At 39.9% G+C, this 16,022-nt stretch overlaps 1 protein-coding gene across 3 annotated transcripts in view; it reads right to left on the bottom strand.

Annotated features, from left to right (window-relative positions):
• The window catches only part of MST1R (macrophage stimulating 1 receptor), a 62,374-nt gene that overhangs the window by 1,690 nt on the left and 44,662 nt on the right, over positions 1–16,022 (bottom strand). For all 3 annotated transcript variants that reach the window (XM_087955006.1, XM_087955007.1, XM_087955005.1), the window contains 8 exons: positions 13,534–13,690; positions 13,178–13,270; positions 11,482–11,682; positions 5,950–6,030; positions 3,577–3,758; positions 1,842–1,951; positions 709–874; positions 53–189 (listed from right to left, as the gene is read on the bottom strand). In XM_087955006.1, the coding sequence (XP_087811132.1) occupies positions 53–189; positions 709–874; positions 1,842–1,951; positions 3,577–3,758; positions 5,950–6,030; positions 11,482–11,682; positions 13,178–13,270; positions 13,534–13,690 (1,127 nt within the window). The remainder of the gene's footprint in view (positions 1–52; positions 190–708; positions 875–1,841; positions 1,952–3,576; positions 3,759–5,949; positions 6,031–11,481; positions 11,683–13,177; positions 13,271–13,533; positions 13,691–16,022) is intronic.

Raw genomic sequence — 16,022 nt, 5'->3', positions numbered from 1 at the left:
TCGCAGTTCTCTCCTTGGCTAAGCTAGCAGAAGGGTCCAATTGAATACTCACAGAGAATCTGGACAGTATTCAGGCTGGGGCAACCTTCGTCCTTGCAACAAGTAGCAGGTAATATCATAGGGATCCACCTCAGGGTATGGAGAGGCCCCTCGTGTCATCAGTTCCCACATGAGGACCCCGAAGGACCACTGGTAAGGCAGCAGAAGAGGGAAAGTACAGGTGTCAATATGAGTGGGACGCAGAGAAAACACAAGCCATCACTAGGGCAGGTAAAATATCCAGCTAGACTGTTCCTTCTTCAAATTGCAAAGGAGAAAGGACTATGTTGCATATGCATGTTTTTCTGAGACTAGCATAAATTGGAGTCCAGGTAGATTCTGACACTAAGAAATGAGTGCTAGGAAAGTTACACAGTCTTAGCAGGAGCTTTCATAATGGCCTATTTTGCATATCCCTCACATAAAATTGTGGCTGTGTTGCCACAACACATTAACAAATCAAGGCATATCCAATTAATCCAATTCTGTGGGCTGAACAACACTATGAACCAAAATCTATTTATAACATCTGAGTTCAGCAAAACAGTAAAATGGAGTTGGCTAATTTGTGGTTCACTGTTTCATGGGAATGTAGACAATGTGGCCAGGACAACAACTGGGGGCAATGTTTCATCAGCCTGGCCATCGGGTGTCCTTGCTTGCACTTACTACATCTGACTTGGTGGTAAACTTTTGAGTTTTCAGGCTCTCAAGGGCCATCCATTTGACAGGTAGCTTTGCCCTGCGGTGTTTCCGGATGCTGTAATATTCCTTGTCAAAGATATCTCTGGCCAGCCCAAAGTCTGCCACTTTCACTGTATAGGTCTCATCAAGCCTGGATAAAAAAGGAGAATGGGATTAGGAACAATGCAGCAGTCATGTTAACTCATCTTATTTGGCACCATTAAGGAATGCCAAAAGCTCCCTGGTTTAGCATGTGACGAAAACCAGGCTGTAATTCTAATAGAGATTATTGCTTGGGCATAGCATGCCACGTGAACATGGAAATTGCCTCTCCTACCCTCCTTAGGTTTCAGCCTGTTATATGCAATCAGAGAATGGATGTTTGTACAATTCATTTAATCACATCTGTTAAAACTCTAGCACGTATGCATCAAGCTAAACCTTTAACTTTCACTTGGGTTTTAATAGCTTAACAAACTACATTGACTAAACCCAATTGGTTATCTTATGGACCAGTATCTTGTTTAAATCATAAAATTGTAGATTTTGAATGACCCATTTAATCCTTCAAGTCCAGTTGCCTGGCTAGTGCTAGTGGGTCACTGATTCTACTGTCAAACTGCAGGAAGTTTTTCCTAATCTGCCTTCTTGTCACCTCAATCCATTATTGAGTACACTTCTCCATAAGGGTATAAGAAAATTGGCCTTGACCTTTTTCTGAGTATGTCTCCTCAGACACTAGGAAAGTACTAGCATACCATCCTCCCCACACCTCCATCCCATCCCCTGACTAAACATTCCCAGTTTCTTCAAACTCTCTTCACAGAATTTACTTTCTATTTACCAGAAAAATAAGTCAGAAGATTAAGCATCTTGTATAAATGATATAAATTTCTGAGGGGGGAAAAATCAATTGACCCAAGGGAGGAATCGAAACAAACTAGTTTGAAAGGTATATTTCTGACAGACTTTCCCCATAGCTAGTCATATGGGGAGTGTTATTTCCACACAGGCACCTGCCCACAGCACAAACAAGCCTCAGCAACCTCTGTGGCTTGTTCTTGCCCTATTCTCCCTGTTTTATGATTCTGTGTAGATACACCCATGTTTGTACTTACATGCAGTTTCTGGCTGCAAGATCTCTGTGCACAAACTTCTTCTGGGCCAGATACTCCATCCCCCGAGCCACTTGTAGCCCAAAACCTATTAAATCCTTCACAGTGGGGTTCTGATGGAAAACAAGCAAACAAACAAAACTGTCTGACACCGAGGAAACTCACAACGAGTTCTCCATCTGGCTTTGAAGTTTATGCACCTCGAGAGAGCTGAGCTGCTTGATTGTGGTTCCCACAAGATAACACAGCTGAAGTTAATTTCAAGGCTGCTTCAGATATTGGACAAATTTTCTAAGAAATTTGGCTGAGAAACTGAGTGCGTCCCATTCACATATGATAGACGACAAAGAACCCACGCCTATAAATATAAACAGTGGAATTGGGGCCAGGGGAATCTCTGCTCAGTGCACACATGGCAAAGCAGACACTTGCTCACTGCTTGGCAAGATAGGAATAGGATGTGCATAATATAACACCCAGAATTGAGATGGAAGAGCCTTCTGAATTTTTCTTCCATAGCTTACAACTGGCTCTTTCACAGTGTGCCTGCATGGCCCCCTAGTGGTCAGAAGCATTCACTGTCTTGCCCATACTCAAAAGAACATGCCCCATGCTTAACCTATTGCCCCCTTTCCGTGAATAATGTTTTCATGTGATCCTGGATTTGAATATAATAGCTGCAAGGAAAATCTTGGGAGGATAAATCTTGTTGTTATCAGCTAAATTTGCTTTTTTTAACGTTGCACTCCTCTGCAAAGGGTGGCTGATGTGTTTAACTCAAAAGCTACCTGCAAGGAAAAATATCCATTTTTATCAAGCAAGGGGGAGGCATTTTTAGTTGATCAGCAGTACATCACAAGTGACAATTAACAACTGCCTAATATTTCATAGTATGTTTACAACGGGAATGAAACGAGGAGCAGAAGAGATGAGTTGGAAGTTATTCCTTTTTCAAGGCCCAACTGCAATAAAATTATGAGGCGAAGCTTATATGGACAATTCTTTAAAAATAATGTTGTAAGAGAACATTTATAAGATAAATTTTGCCACAGCCACAGTGCCAATAGATTGGAGGTGGAAGAGAAGCCTGCCAACAGTCAGAATGCTACCTCTATTTGTTTCTCCAGGGGAAAAAGGGAGATTTTAAGATGCCAGGATCTTTCAGCTATTTGTTCGATTAGAGGAAGGAAGCTGTATCAGACATCAGCTAATGCTCCTACTGTTCTACCTTTCTCAGAGTCAGCAGAAAGACCCAAAGCAAAACAATCTATCTTCTGAAAACCCAGAGCTCCATCTCGTTTCATTAACAGAAAGTACCACTGGTAAGAGAATTAGTTTCTTGCATGTGTATTTCTGGAATCTGACTTTAAAAGATTTACCTTACAAACCCTACAATGCTACAGGATAGATTTAAGGACTTATATCTGCTGCATCCAACAGCCAGCCCTACTCTCTGCCCCAATATGGTGAGGTTTAACAGGAAGGAGGTGCAAAGCCTGCACTAATTCACCAGAAGGCTCATGGATGAGGATGTCACAAACAAAACAAAAGCACACCACAACTGAAAGGGATAAGAAAGGGCTGAATGCATCATCTCTGGGTAAGCTCTTCCTTAAAAACAATTTCATTCCGCAAAGAAGAGATAAGGAACTCCAAACCAAGGGGCGATTCAGAAACAGGAAAGTGGCTGGCATTGATTGTCACTCAAACAAGGACCCCAAGATCTGGCACCACGTACCCTCTGCTCTGAACGGATAAAATGTCGGAGATCTCCGTGCCTCATGTAAGGTAGAACCACCAGGGGGAGACCCTCCTTAGGCAAGGTGATCCCAATGAGAGAAAGGACATGGAGGTGATGGAAGCTCTTCATCAGAATCCCTTCCTTCAGGAACTCTTCCACCTCCTCCAAGTCAGTAATTCCTAAGAGGGGAAAAAAATGAAGAGATTGGATCAATATTCTCGGTAGCAGCTTCCCCTCCCCTCTCCAAGACTTAAGGAATCGTGAAACTGTGAGCAAAAGTTTCTGAGAAGTCATCTTGCACGCATATAAGCAAGAGATCTTAGGGGGAAAAAACAGCGTATTGAGAGCCTTTTCGAACTTCCATCAAGTAGAGGAAGTCTGCCAATGGGAATAAGGATGGAAGATATTGCCAGAGTAAAAGAAAACCAATCATACGTTATAATACTGGACTGGGCTGGTTCATAGGCACCTCTAGTTTTTATGTTTGAAAGGACTAACAAAGGACGAATGGCTCCACGGATCACCTTGTGTTGATTTAAGGGTTAATTCAGATGATTAGAAACAGAGTATTCTTACTTCCCTAGGCCAAGCCCCAGTTTGGAACCAGTTCTCTCTCTCCTTAAGAGTATCCAGAGATACTTCAATTGGTGTTGTCTTACAAATACAAAGATGTGAGCTGAAGTATTAGTTTGTGTGTTTGTTTGTGTGTTTGTTTATTTATTTATTTAATCTTGCTGTTATTAAAGTTTAGTGAATACAGGAACTCCTATTCCTGTATTCAAAAACATTGATTGGTGGGGCATTATAAACTGACAACAACACTCTGCTGCAGAAAATACCATTAAAATGACTGCTGAAGCAGTTTTTAAAATTAAGATCCACTTGCCATGACCTGGTTAATGTGCTATTCACCTGCCCATATATGCCAGAACAAAATGTGTTTCTCCTATCATCCATTTCTTTATAAACTCTCTTTTGGCTTGCAATCAAACAGCGGATTCTTTGAATTTGGACATGCATGACGTGTGAAGCAACACTGATTACACCCTTTGGGCTTTGTTATCCTCCCTCCACGGACAAGACATCGCAAGACTGCTGGACTTGATTGATGCCTTGATGGATAACTGAACTCATGGGGTTAAGTTTCTGTCAAAACCTACCATCTCCATTCTCCCCAAAACCTACCGAGCAGACAAAAAGCAGGCAAATCTTATTGTTTTAAATGCACCCCTTCCTGGGACTGGGGATGAGCTGCCTGTTGTTAGTTAATAGTTAAACCTATTAGACTGACTCGGACAAAAGAGGCCACCGGAGCAGACAAGAGAGCAGGTATGCTATACTTTTCAGTTAGCTGTTGCTTCAGAAGTTTGCTTGCAGCTGTGCCATGTTCCCCCCTCCGGAAGACAAAGAATGGAGGAAGAGGGCAAGCTCTGTTGGGAAGAAGCAGGCACTCAGCAGCTCAAAATGACAACAAATATTTGGCTTATCCTGCCTGCCTTCTGGTCAGCTGACTTACACTGCTACCAGCAGCAACCAGTGTGACAGGCGCTGAAACTGCCATTGATTGTTCCTGGCTGGAGGGAAGAACACTGATTTAGCACTGGCATATTTAAGCAGGACTTAGAGCTACCTCAGATATGAACTGCAGAAGAGGTGAAGACAACAACCAGGGGGACATGGCAGAATATTCTTAATGCCAGGAACTCTTTGCATAGTGACAAGACCAAGAGGAAAAGGCCCTATGACCGTTTTCTTGTGCCATGTTACAGAACAAACTTACGAAGAATGCACAGAAAGTCAAGGCTGCCCAGCCCCACTTTGCTTCTTTAAAAGTTATCTCAGGGTTTATCTGGTAATAAAAATGCCAGTCTTTGTCTTTAATACAGAATTTGCTTTAATCTAGCTCCAGGGTGCATGATGCCTCTTTGCTCAGAGGAATGGTAAAAACTTCTCATAGTATATATATATAACCTAAGCAAGTAAGCAAACAAACAGGACAGCAGTGATGCCTGTAAAAGTTTGTTTATGCCAAGATGGAAGATACTGTCCTTTCGTAAGTAGTGAGTGAGTGAGTGAGTGTGTGTGTGTGTGTGTGTGTGTGTTCAACTTAGTGTTGACTCTTGGCAAAGGCCTAAAGGGGAACAAGAATTCATGGTACCCTGGTTTCTAGCCTTATGCTTTAAACCACTAAAGCAAACTGGCTCCTTATAATTATGGAACACTATTTTTTGAAACAAGACATTATTGTGTCTTGTACTTTATCATGAGCCTGTGATCCCTTGATTTCTTTTCCACATTAATAAACTGGTCCATTAGTTACTAGTTCCAGGTTTATTAATTAGTTTCATAAAAGGAAGAGGAATTACTTACGGTTTAGGGATTTAACAGCACACCGAATCTCTCTCTGGGATGAATCTATGTAAGTTCCATGGTAAACACTCCCAAAATGCCCTGGATGGAAAAAAAGAACAAGTTTTACACATAGGCACCAATATCGACATTAGCAAATCCAGATGCTACACCACCTCTGTCTGTGCTGGAGCATCTGAACATCAAACAACAATACTATAAAGAGAATACAATTGTTTTAAGTGTTAAAAATATACAGAATTTGAAATATATAGTATATATGGTATATAGTATACTATATATATATAGTATATATAGTCAGAGATGGACTTCCCTAACAGACAACCAGTGCCAATACAACTTATATCCAACTATATTGATACCCAATCATATTATTTGACTTAATAACATACATTTGTCTCAGTTTTAAGATATCTAATTGCTTTTAATTTTTTCCAATTTAATATGCTTCTTAGAATAGAATAATGGAGTTGGAAGGGACTTTGGAGGTCATCTAGTCCAACCTCCTGCTTAGGCAGGAAACCCTATACCATTTCAGACAAATGGTTATTCAATCTCTTATTTGGAGCATTTATAACTTCTGGAGGCAAGTTGTTCCACTGATTAATTGTTCTAATTGTCAGGAAATTTCTCCTTAGATCTACGTTGCTTCTCTCCTTGATTAGTTTCCACCCATTGCTTCTTGTCCTGCCCTCAGGTGCTTTGGAGAATAGCTTGATTCCCTCTTCTTTGAGATATTGGAACACTGCTATCACGTCACCCTTAATCCTGCTTTTCATCAAATCAGACATACCCAATTCCAGCAACCGTTGTTTATATGTTTTAGCCTCCAGTCCCCTAATCATCTTTGTTGCTCTTCTCTGCACTTTCTAGAATCGCAACATGCCTTTTTACATTGTGGTGACCAAAACTGGATGCAGTATTACAAGTGTGGCAGTGGTGGGATTCAAATTTTTTTACTACTGGTTCTGTGGACGTGGCATGGCTTGCTGGGCGTAGCTTGGTGGGCATGGGAGGGGAAGAATACTGTAAAATCTCCATTCCCTCCCCACTCCTGGGGGAAGGTTACTGCAAAATCCCCATTTTCTCCCAACCTCACTAACCTGCTTTCCAGCTCTGTTCTCCTCTACAGGGCAACCAAAGAAGACCTAGCAGATCAGCTGGGACTCGGGAGGCAGAGAATAGATGGGGGCGGGGCCAGTCAGAGGTGGTATTTGCCAGTTCTCTGAACTACTCAAAATGTCCGCTACCAGTTCTCCAGAACCTGTCAGAACCTGCTGAATACCACCTCTGAAGTGTGGCCTTACCAAGGCATTATAAAGTGATATTAACACTTCATGTGATCTTGATTCTATCCCTGTATTAATGCAGCCTAGAACTGTGTTGTAAGATTGTAAAGTATGAAAACGGTCCTTTTTTAATGCCGTTGTAATTCTGAACTGTCACTAAACAAACTGTTATAAGTCAAAGACTACCTGTACAAAGTTAAACACATCTTTGTGTAACATTTTAATTTCATACATATTATTTTTGCCTAGCTACTGTATTTACAGGTTCAAAATAAAAAAATAGAGAATTCATTAATTCCACAGAAGTTTGTGCACCCTTCCAATTCATTCAATGTTACTTCTTCTTTTATTTCTCTACTGTAAACCTGTTAATAAAGTTAAAAGGGCGATTCTTTTAGGTTAATAATTAGCCAGATAAAGAGGTGAAGAAATTCTTTGTCCCTTCTAATCTTTCAGATTGTGATTGTTATTCTGTCTACTTTTAACAACCATGGACTCTTCTATCATTTCTCAGAACATCTATGAATGAAGATAAAATGAAAGCTGTAAAAAAACCCACCTAAACATTTCTAATTAGCAATTTCAACTGTCAAAACCATTGTTATAAAACTGAAAATTACATAGAATAGATATAAGTGAAGGAAAGATCTGGAAGACCAAGAAAATATCTGCTTTGTCAAACATAAAACAAAGTAGTAGGAAGGGAACTTGAACTAAATACTTGAACTAAAAATAGGATAATTACTATTCAGATATTTTATATTCCCCCCACCCCAAATGATGGAACCTACATCCTATGAAGTGCTACAGGTCTGTTAACAACTATTAGTCAATTTCTGTTTTTAAAGTTTTGATCTATATGGTAAAGACAGGCTATATAGTTGATATGTTTTGGAAATCAAATGAATATGCACGCTGTCATTGAATTCTAATATGGCTTTTGGATGCAAACCTCCAAGGTGTCTTCATCATTCGTCCCTCCCCTGATTAACCTCTATTCTACAACATCATTCAACATCAACATAAACCCCACGAATTACAGAATAATTTAACCCTATTAACCTTATTATGAGTGATCACACAGTAGAAACATTACAGCAATAAAATGAATATGTCCATATTTAGACACATACAGTTACTGAAAAAGTATTGCAGTGCTGTAAGAATGCAGGAAATAGTCATTGTAACAGTATAATAAAAAATAAGCCAAATTGGCGTTCTTATTAGAAAATATCAGAAAATGAAGAAATGTCAATCGCTTTTTTATTTTGTCACAAAAAGAAATTGATTCCTGGGAGATGGTTTAAAATGATGTGCTCATTTAATGAAAGAAAGAAATATGATATTCTGAATTTCGGTATGAACTAAACAGTCCAGCATAATCTTTTGTAACTAGCGTATACAGGCCTATAATGATCTAAAGAGTGAAGAAATAAGGAACTTTAAAAGACGGAAGAACCAGACATTTCCTGACACGTGGATGCAATGGAATTAATGGAATGGCTGGAATTCATGTAAAATAAAGAGAAATGAAAGGACTGGGGTCTAGTTTGAATAAGTAAATCCAGAGCTCTAGACTTTGGAAAGTGTCTGGCAAACATTTCCTGTTCTTGATACTCAATCTTGTTGGATTGAGCAGAGAAATAGATATTTGTGCTCAATAGCAGTGAGATATATTATGCCGCCTTTCAAGTTTATTTAGATTACAGTGAAGTACTCTTTTGGACAAACCATAAGAGCATGGCAACAACAAATGCCTTTTCTTTCCCTTCTTCTCAGATTTTCACTGTGCTTTCCATTTTGATTTGACATCAAGACAAATTCTCCAACGAGCTAGCATGGTATGAGCTACTTCAGAGCAAACCTTTGATTTAATGGGCCACTCAGGAACCAGGAGTCCTGAACCTGAATATTTATTAAATCTGAATCTAAAGTGTTTCCAACAATGTAAATAATTTATGGAATTATGTTTTTTTTTTTGCCATAAATTGTGTCACTTGGAGTAAAATCTCAATTTCACAGACCAACCTTTATCTTTATCTCCAGGCCCTGACCAATCTTTGTTGCTGTCATTCCTTATTCTGCTTTGCTAGCAAATAAGGGCAATGAAGCAGGCTGAGTGTACGCAGGAGAGAGTGGCATCCTCAGAAACAGTCACCTCCACAGGTTGGTCTCGGCCCTCTTTCTTGGCCAAACAGAATCCAGCATTTGATCTGAATTGTATAGCTTGGTGAGGGTAGGGGATGGGTGGGAAGCAATGGTGGTATGCTACCAGTTTGTATCGGTTCGGCCAAATCAGTAGTAAAAACGATCAGCTGAGAGGAGGAAAACAATCCTCCGACAATCAGCTGAGGGGAGAAAGAAGAGAAAAGCACAGGATTGGCCCTCCTACTCGCCCCTGCTCTTTTCTCTTCTTTATCCCCTCGGCTGATTACCGCTGCAAGTCTCAGCTGGTGTGGGGAAAAGCTGTTAGGGCAAAGCACACCCACCAAGCCACACCCACTGAACCAGCGCTAAAACAATTTGAATCCCACCACTGGTGGGAAGTACAAAAATTGTGGCTCCAGCAAGTCAGAAACTGCATACGAGCTCTAGAAAAGTTTGGGGGAAGTGCTCATCACCCATGATACCAGGTGGTTTGTTACGAACTAAGTTAACATGTTCATTAACAACCCTAATAGTTTTACTTCAACAGCAGGCTTGTAATCCTGCACTTCTGATTGGCCCGCGAATAGCGAGTCGTGATTGGTCGTTCCTGGCTGATCTGATTGGCTGACAGCGGGGAGACTCTGATTGGACGTTTCTTAGAGCGGTAAACTCAAATCATTGGTTGTTTTGACAGCAGCCAGCTCTATAAAAGAGCTGCTGCTGCCCAAGTATTTTGCTCTGTTCTGAAGTCACTAATAAAGAGTTGAAGTCACAGATCGATGCCTCGTCTCCGTTCCTTGCGCCCATGCTCAGGACATAACAGGCTATTTTTTTTAGTGTATCATTCTTTGGGGGGGGTGGAGTTCTGAGCATTTATGTAATTATAAATCTTGTAAATATTAACTTTTGCCTTTATATGGGGAAAATGACAGAGATCATGGTTAAGACCTCAATTCCCACTCCACCCTCCATAACATATCCTGATGGGTGGATTCTTCCCATTGGCTGATGATGTCTGGAAAGAGGGGAAGGCAGCAAAACTGGAAGAATCCACCAATGGTAGGAAAGTAAATCATCATCACAGGATTCTTCCATTCATCAGCAAGGCAAAACACAGCAGAAGTAAGAAACAGGGATTTACAATAGCAGAGATTTTCATCCCAGCTGATAATTTGGATTGTAGATACTTGGATTGCACTTTAGGTGGGGGCAATAGCCCCCAAACATTTTTTTTCCTGAGTGTCGTGGATAAAGGGCTATAGCACAAAAAGTACCAATAAAATCAATAAAATCATCAATCATCTATTCTATTCTATTCTGTTCTATTCTATTCTATTCTATTCTATTCTATTCTATTCTATTCTATTCTGTTCTGTTCTGTTCTGTTCTGTTCTATTCTATTCTATTCTATTCTATTCTATTATTCCATTCCATTCCATTCCATTCCATTCCATTCCATTCCTATTCCTATTCCTATTCCTATTCCATTCCATTCCTATTCTATTCTATTCTATTCTATTCTATTCTATTCTATTCTATTCTATTCTATTCTATTCTATTCTATTCTATTCTATTCTAAAGGGCTATAGCACAAAAAGTACCAATAAAATCAACGGTCACTTTAAATGAACAGTTTTTAGATTTAAGACATCTCAAAGCTATACTGGAAAGGTCATGTGAATGACTATCCTTACAGTTCTTGTTTAAGAACTACCTGGCTCTTTTTGCCAGGTTGTCCTGTGGGAAAGACATATTACTAACCTGCTCTGAATAGCATGCCTGCACATTATTTATTGTTTTTACTTGCCCTTCAAGTGCTACTTATTCCTTGTGACAATGGCAATGCCCTCTTCTCGCTGCTTTCCTGCTTTAGCAGGGAAGAATGCGGTCCTGCCCTATTGGCTCAAAGAGGCTCAGACACTTATGAAGAGCAACAGGAAACAATCAAAGAAACATCTGACAAAGACACTAATGAAGAGCAACAGAAAATAATCAAAGAAACATCTGACAGGGAGAAAGTAGCATTCTTTCAACACAGATGGTAGAAAACAAGAGTTTTATTATTGCTGATAGGTACAGTTTAAATAATACTTGCCTTTCCCAATGATCTGATCCTTGTGCAAAATCAGCTGCTTTTCTGGAATGAGGACATCTTTCACTTCTTCCAACAATTCTGGACGAAAATTATTAACGGAGTATGAAGGTACTCGCATGAAAGGCATAGCAGAACCATCACTGCTGCCTGTGTAGGAGGCACTTCCAAATCGCGCTCCAGAAGAGCGTCTGTTTGCGGTCTCTGCCAGAGAAATACCGTGAACAGAAGGTGGAGAGGTTATTAAACAGAATTTTTGTTTATATTGACCACCAGAAGGCAGTACAGGAACAGTTTCGCTCTATTTCAAATTCATCAGATGTACATAATCATTGATCTTGCTACGGGGCTCAAACTCTCTTTTGGGAATCCAGACATTAGGACATATCTGACAAGTTCCAAACTGTTATATCATGTAAAAAAATAATAATAGAGAAATTCCCCCCTCCCCTCACATCTCTGAGGGGATGACATAATATAGCACTTGTTCCTCTCTGTAGAGAAGTTTAAAGGTGGATATGCCATTCTAAAATAAAATAAGATGGTGAGAAAGTTAATTCATCGCCCATCTTACATTTTTCCCTTTTCTGAATCTTTGGCAAGATAGTATCTGCAATAGTGGTGAATATCTGTAGCTCGGGTGTAGGAGGACGATGAGGGTTTGTTTTCCGAGCTGGTGAGTTGGTTTCTGAATGTTTCATTGCCAGGTTAGGTAACATCTTCAGCGAAGTTTAGGGGATGTCCGTGTCAGTGTTCTTCTGTTTATAAAGGCTTCAGGTTTGGGTGTGTCAAGTGAGTCATCAATGAGTCTTGTGATGGGTCTTATGATAAGATTACATCGGGTCAGGGTCATTGGGAGGTAAACTACTGATGGTGGGGAGAATTGCATGGGTTGGTTGAGGGTCAGTGCTGTCTCTGGTTGTCTGTACGATGGATCTGGATTCTGAGGGGTTCATAGGTTGGTTGTAGGTTAATGTATCTGTTGATGGAATTGCTTCTAGAGTGCCAGCCTTCAATGAACTCATGAGTGTGGCGGACGGTAGCATGGCCAATGATTTTTGTGTTGAACTGGTGCTGTTTGGTGTCAGTGTGGGTAGAGATTAAGGATTTGGGATCGTGGCGTTTCACTGCCAGCTGGTGTTCGTGGACCCTGGGTTTTAATTGACATGATGTTTGTCCCACGTAGAATTGGTCGCAATAGTAAAAGTTGATTTTGTAGATTACATGTTTTTTTTTAATCCTTCTGTATTTTAAATACAGAAGGAAGCCCTTATAAATAGAAGAACACTGGCACTGACATCCCCTAAACTCCGCTGAAGATGTTACCTAGCCTGCTAATGAAACATTCAGAAACCAACCCACACGCTCAGAGAACGAAGCCTCACCCCCAACACAGTATCTTCACATTGTAATGAACTATTGCAGGTTCCTCCCATCGATGTAACTGGAAGAATGGGGGCAGTGTTTTAGTACCAGAAGGGCATCAGGCTATGTAGTTCTTGAGCAATGTATTTTTATTTATAGAAATATTCAGAAGGAATAATTCCATTTAGGGAAATGTCAGTCTGGGGGAAGAAATTTAAAAAACCCTTCCCAACCAAACACATTTGTGCATCAACATATCAGAGTGGTAGCTAGCAAGATGTTCGATCTCATTGGCTCTAAAATACTAGTTCCAAGTCCTGCCATGAATTCTTACCAGAAGAAGCCACGTATCCAGTATTAGAAGGAAGAAGAGGAATTCCAATTGTGCCCCTGTTGAGGCTGGAGAGCCTTTCTAAATTCTCAGTTCCTGCAAGAAGAAAACAAAAAGCCAATCCAGCAACATTCATCTCATCACGATTCTAGAGTTGGTCCATTATCCACTCTTCGCTTATTCACTTTGTCAATCCAATGATTAAGCTATATTTGATACATGCCCATTCTCTGATGAAGTGTCAAAATTAAATGCAAGCAGGTACTGCTATGACTATGAAGAATTTATATGGAATAAATAAACACCTTCACTGACAATACTTTTCAGGCCAGAAAGTATCATAAGAAACTTGCAGTTACCTCCCTTCTTCTTCCATTGAATATATCTCAATGATAGAAATACCGAACCGGAAAGAATCAGAATGCCTACGGCAGCTCCCAATACAACAGCAAGAGGAGAGACCAGGGGGATTGAAACCACAGATCCTAAATGTTTGCATTTTCCATTCACACAGATCTACAAGAAAGAAAAGACATGTGATTATTAGCATTAATCAATACCAGAATCTGGGGCTGGGAGAGCAGCAGAAAAGAAGGACATGGGAAATGGACAGCTGACATTTCCATTCTTTGCACAAGGGGTTTAAATATAAGCAGAAGCACATCATCACTGCTGGTGTAAAAGATGAGATTGGTACTCATCTAGGAGGTGGGATTATATATACAGTGTGTGTGTGTGTGTGTGTGTGTGTGTGTGTGTGTATGTATGTATGTGTATATATATATATATGTATACATGTATGGTATTCGGCTTTGTTCGGGTATTTTCCCACATCATTATAGTTGTGCTTTTAAAGTTGTAGCAACATTTCGGCAGAATCTCATCTGCCATCATCAGGCTTCTGTATTGCGTTCGTCTGTGAGTCAGACTTTCACAGCCATTTCTGTTTTAAATTTGGTGCTAGCCTACCGCTGTGCCAGAATGGTTTTTTTCTTCATCCTGATTGGTTGGGAGTCTTGGTCTGTGTTTATTGGTCTTGGAGTTTGTTGTGTTCTGCTTGATTGGTGTTTCTAATATCTTCTGTCTGTTTTGTAGCTTTTTTTGTCTTGATTGGCTGGCAACATTGTGTTTCCTGTATTGGAGGCTTTTAGTGAGGCTTGGCTCCGAGTAAATGGATGGCTATCATTTATTAGGAAACTAGGTTTCATCTGGGTCTCTTCTGAATGTAAGAAACACCAACCAAGCAGAACACAACAAACTCCAAGACCAATAAACACAGACCAAGACTCCCAACCAATCAGGATGAAGAAAAAAACCATTCTGGCACAGCAGTAGGCTAGCACCAAATTTAAAACAGAAACGGCTATAAAAGTCTGACTCACAGACGAACACTATACAGAAGCCTGATAATGGCAGATGAGATTCTGCCGAAACGTTGCTACAACTTTAAAAGCACAACTATAATGACGTGGGAAAATACCCGAACAAAGCTGAATACCATATATATATGTGCATTTGAGTACATAAACTAGTGGTAAGGATTTTTGGAATGAAGAAAAGTAAAACAATCACTCTCTTTCAGCCCAACTCAATTTGCAAGGTTGTTCTTGTGTGGAAAGTAAGAGGAAGAAATGAGCTTAAGGTATGTTTGCCTCTTTGACGTATTTATAAAAATAATAAAGGCGGGATAAAAATAAGTGAAAATGATTTCTTATGGAATGACAAACTGAAAGTAATTGTAGATTTTGAGAATCAATGAGAAACTTATTATTAAAAATATGGAATAAATATAAACCCAGCCTGTTTCTAAAGATATCCTTACTGACATCCAAAGAAGAAACATTTTATAGAAGAGAAAAAAAGCAGATAAAGAATGATGGTTAACATATGAGTATTTATTAATACAAGATAAAGAATAAATTAAGATGAAAATAAGGGAATAATTACATAATTTTATAATCATAATTATATGATTATAAAATTAATTGAACTCACACGCTCACAACCAGCGAACTGGTTGTTAACATAAGTGCAGCCGACCTCTAACTGTATCTTGTAACATCTCCCATCCTTCCCAGATGATCTGAGGGGTGATTTTGCCATTTCCTCAATAGTGGGGTGAAGAAAAAACAAGGGTGGGATGCAGTGAATCCGGAGTGTTTTTCTGCACTATCCCACTGCCCACATGAAATGGTGATCTGTTTAGGGTTAACTCACCAGCAAGGTGAAGACAAGTGCAGGGTGGCATGACTACAACGATAAAAATGTAAATGTGAAAAAATGGTGGTTTGGGGGAGATATCCCCCATCTACATGCCTCCAAGAGATAGCCTGTGGCAATTATCTGAGAGGAGGAAACACCATGCCAGCAAAGATTAATCCGGAAAAAGTTAAATTGGGTTTCCAGCTGGGCAATCTGGGAGGTGGGTAATGAGGCGATGAATGCATGAGCACTGTTGCTATTTTTCAGTATGTGCAGAAAGCCAGAGAGCTGGAACTCATCGTGTAACCAAAGGTTTTAGTACTCTTCGGAGATTCTCAGGATACCGTCTCCTGTCTTGCATCTGTCTAAATTCACAATGCTTGGGAATGTTAAGGATTCAAAGTAAATTGTATATAGCAAAGGACTGTAGGGATCTTTAATGAATCCAGGCTGGAAAAACACTTCCTGTGTGACAAAATGCATCTAAGCATCAGTGCAGAAGGACATCAGGAACTTTTCCCAATATTCTGCCACCAAAATGTGCATTTGGTGTGCACATAACTAAATGCACATAAATCCTTTAAAAAATTACCGTAATGGTCAAAATTAAAAAGTGGAGCCAGTGAAGGAACTTATTTGGGAATAA

Source organism: Notechis scutatus, chromosome 2 (assembly GCF_049901735.1).
Source record: "Notechis scutatus isolate UNSWTSFEM ecotype Mainland chromosome 2, rNotScu1.2, whole genome shotgun sequence".
Taxonomy (NCBI): Eukaryota; Metazoa; Chordata; class Lepidosauria; order Squamata; family Elapidae; genus Notechis; species Notechis scutatus.
The sequence above is the reverse complement of the archived record's forward strand: the minus strand, read 5'-3'. Positions and strand labels throughout refer to the sequence as shown.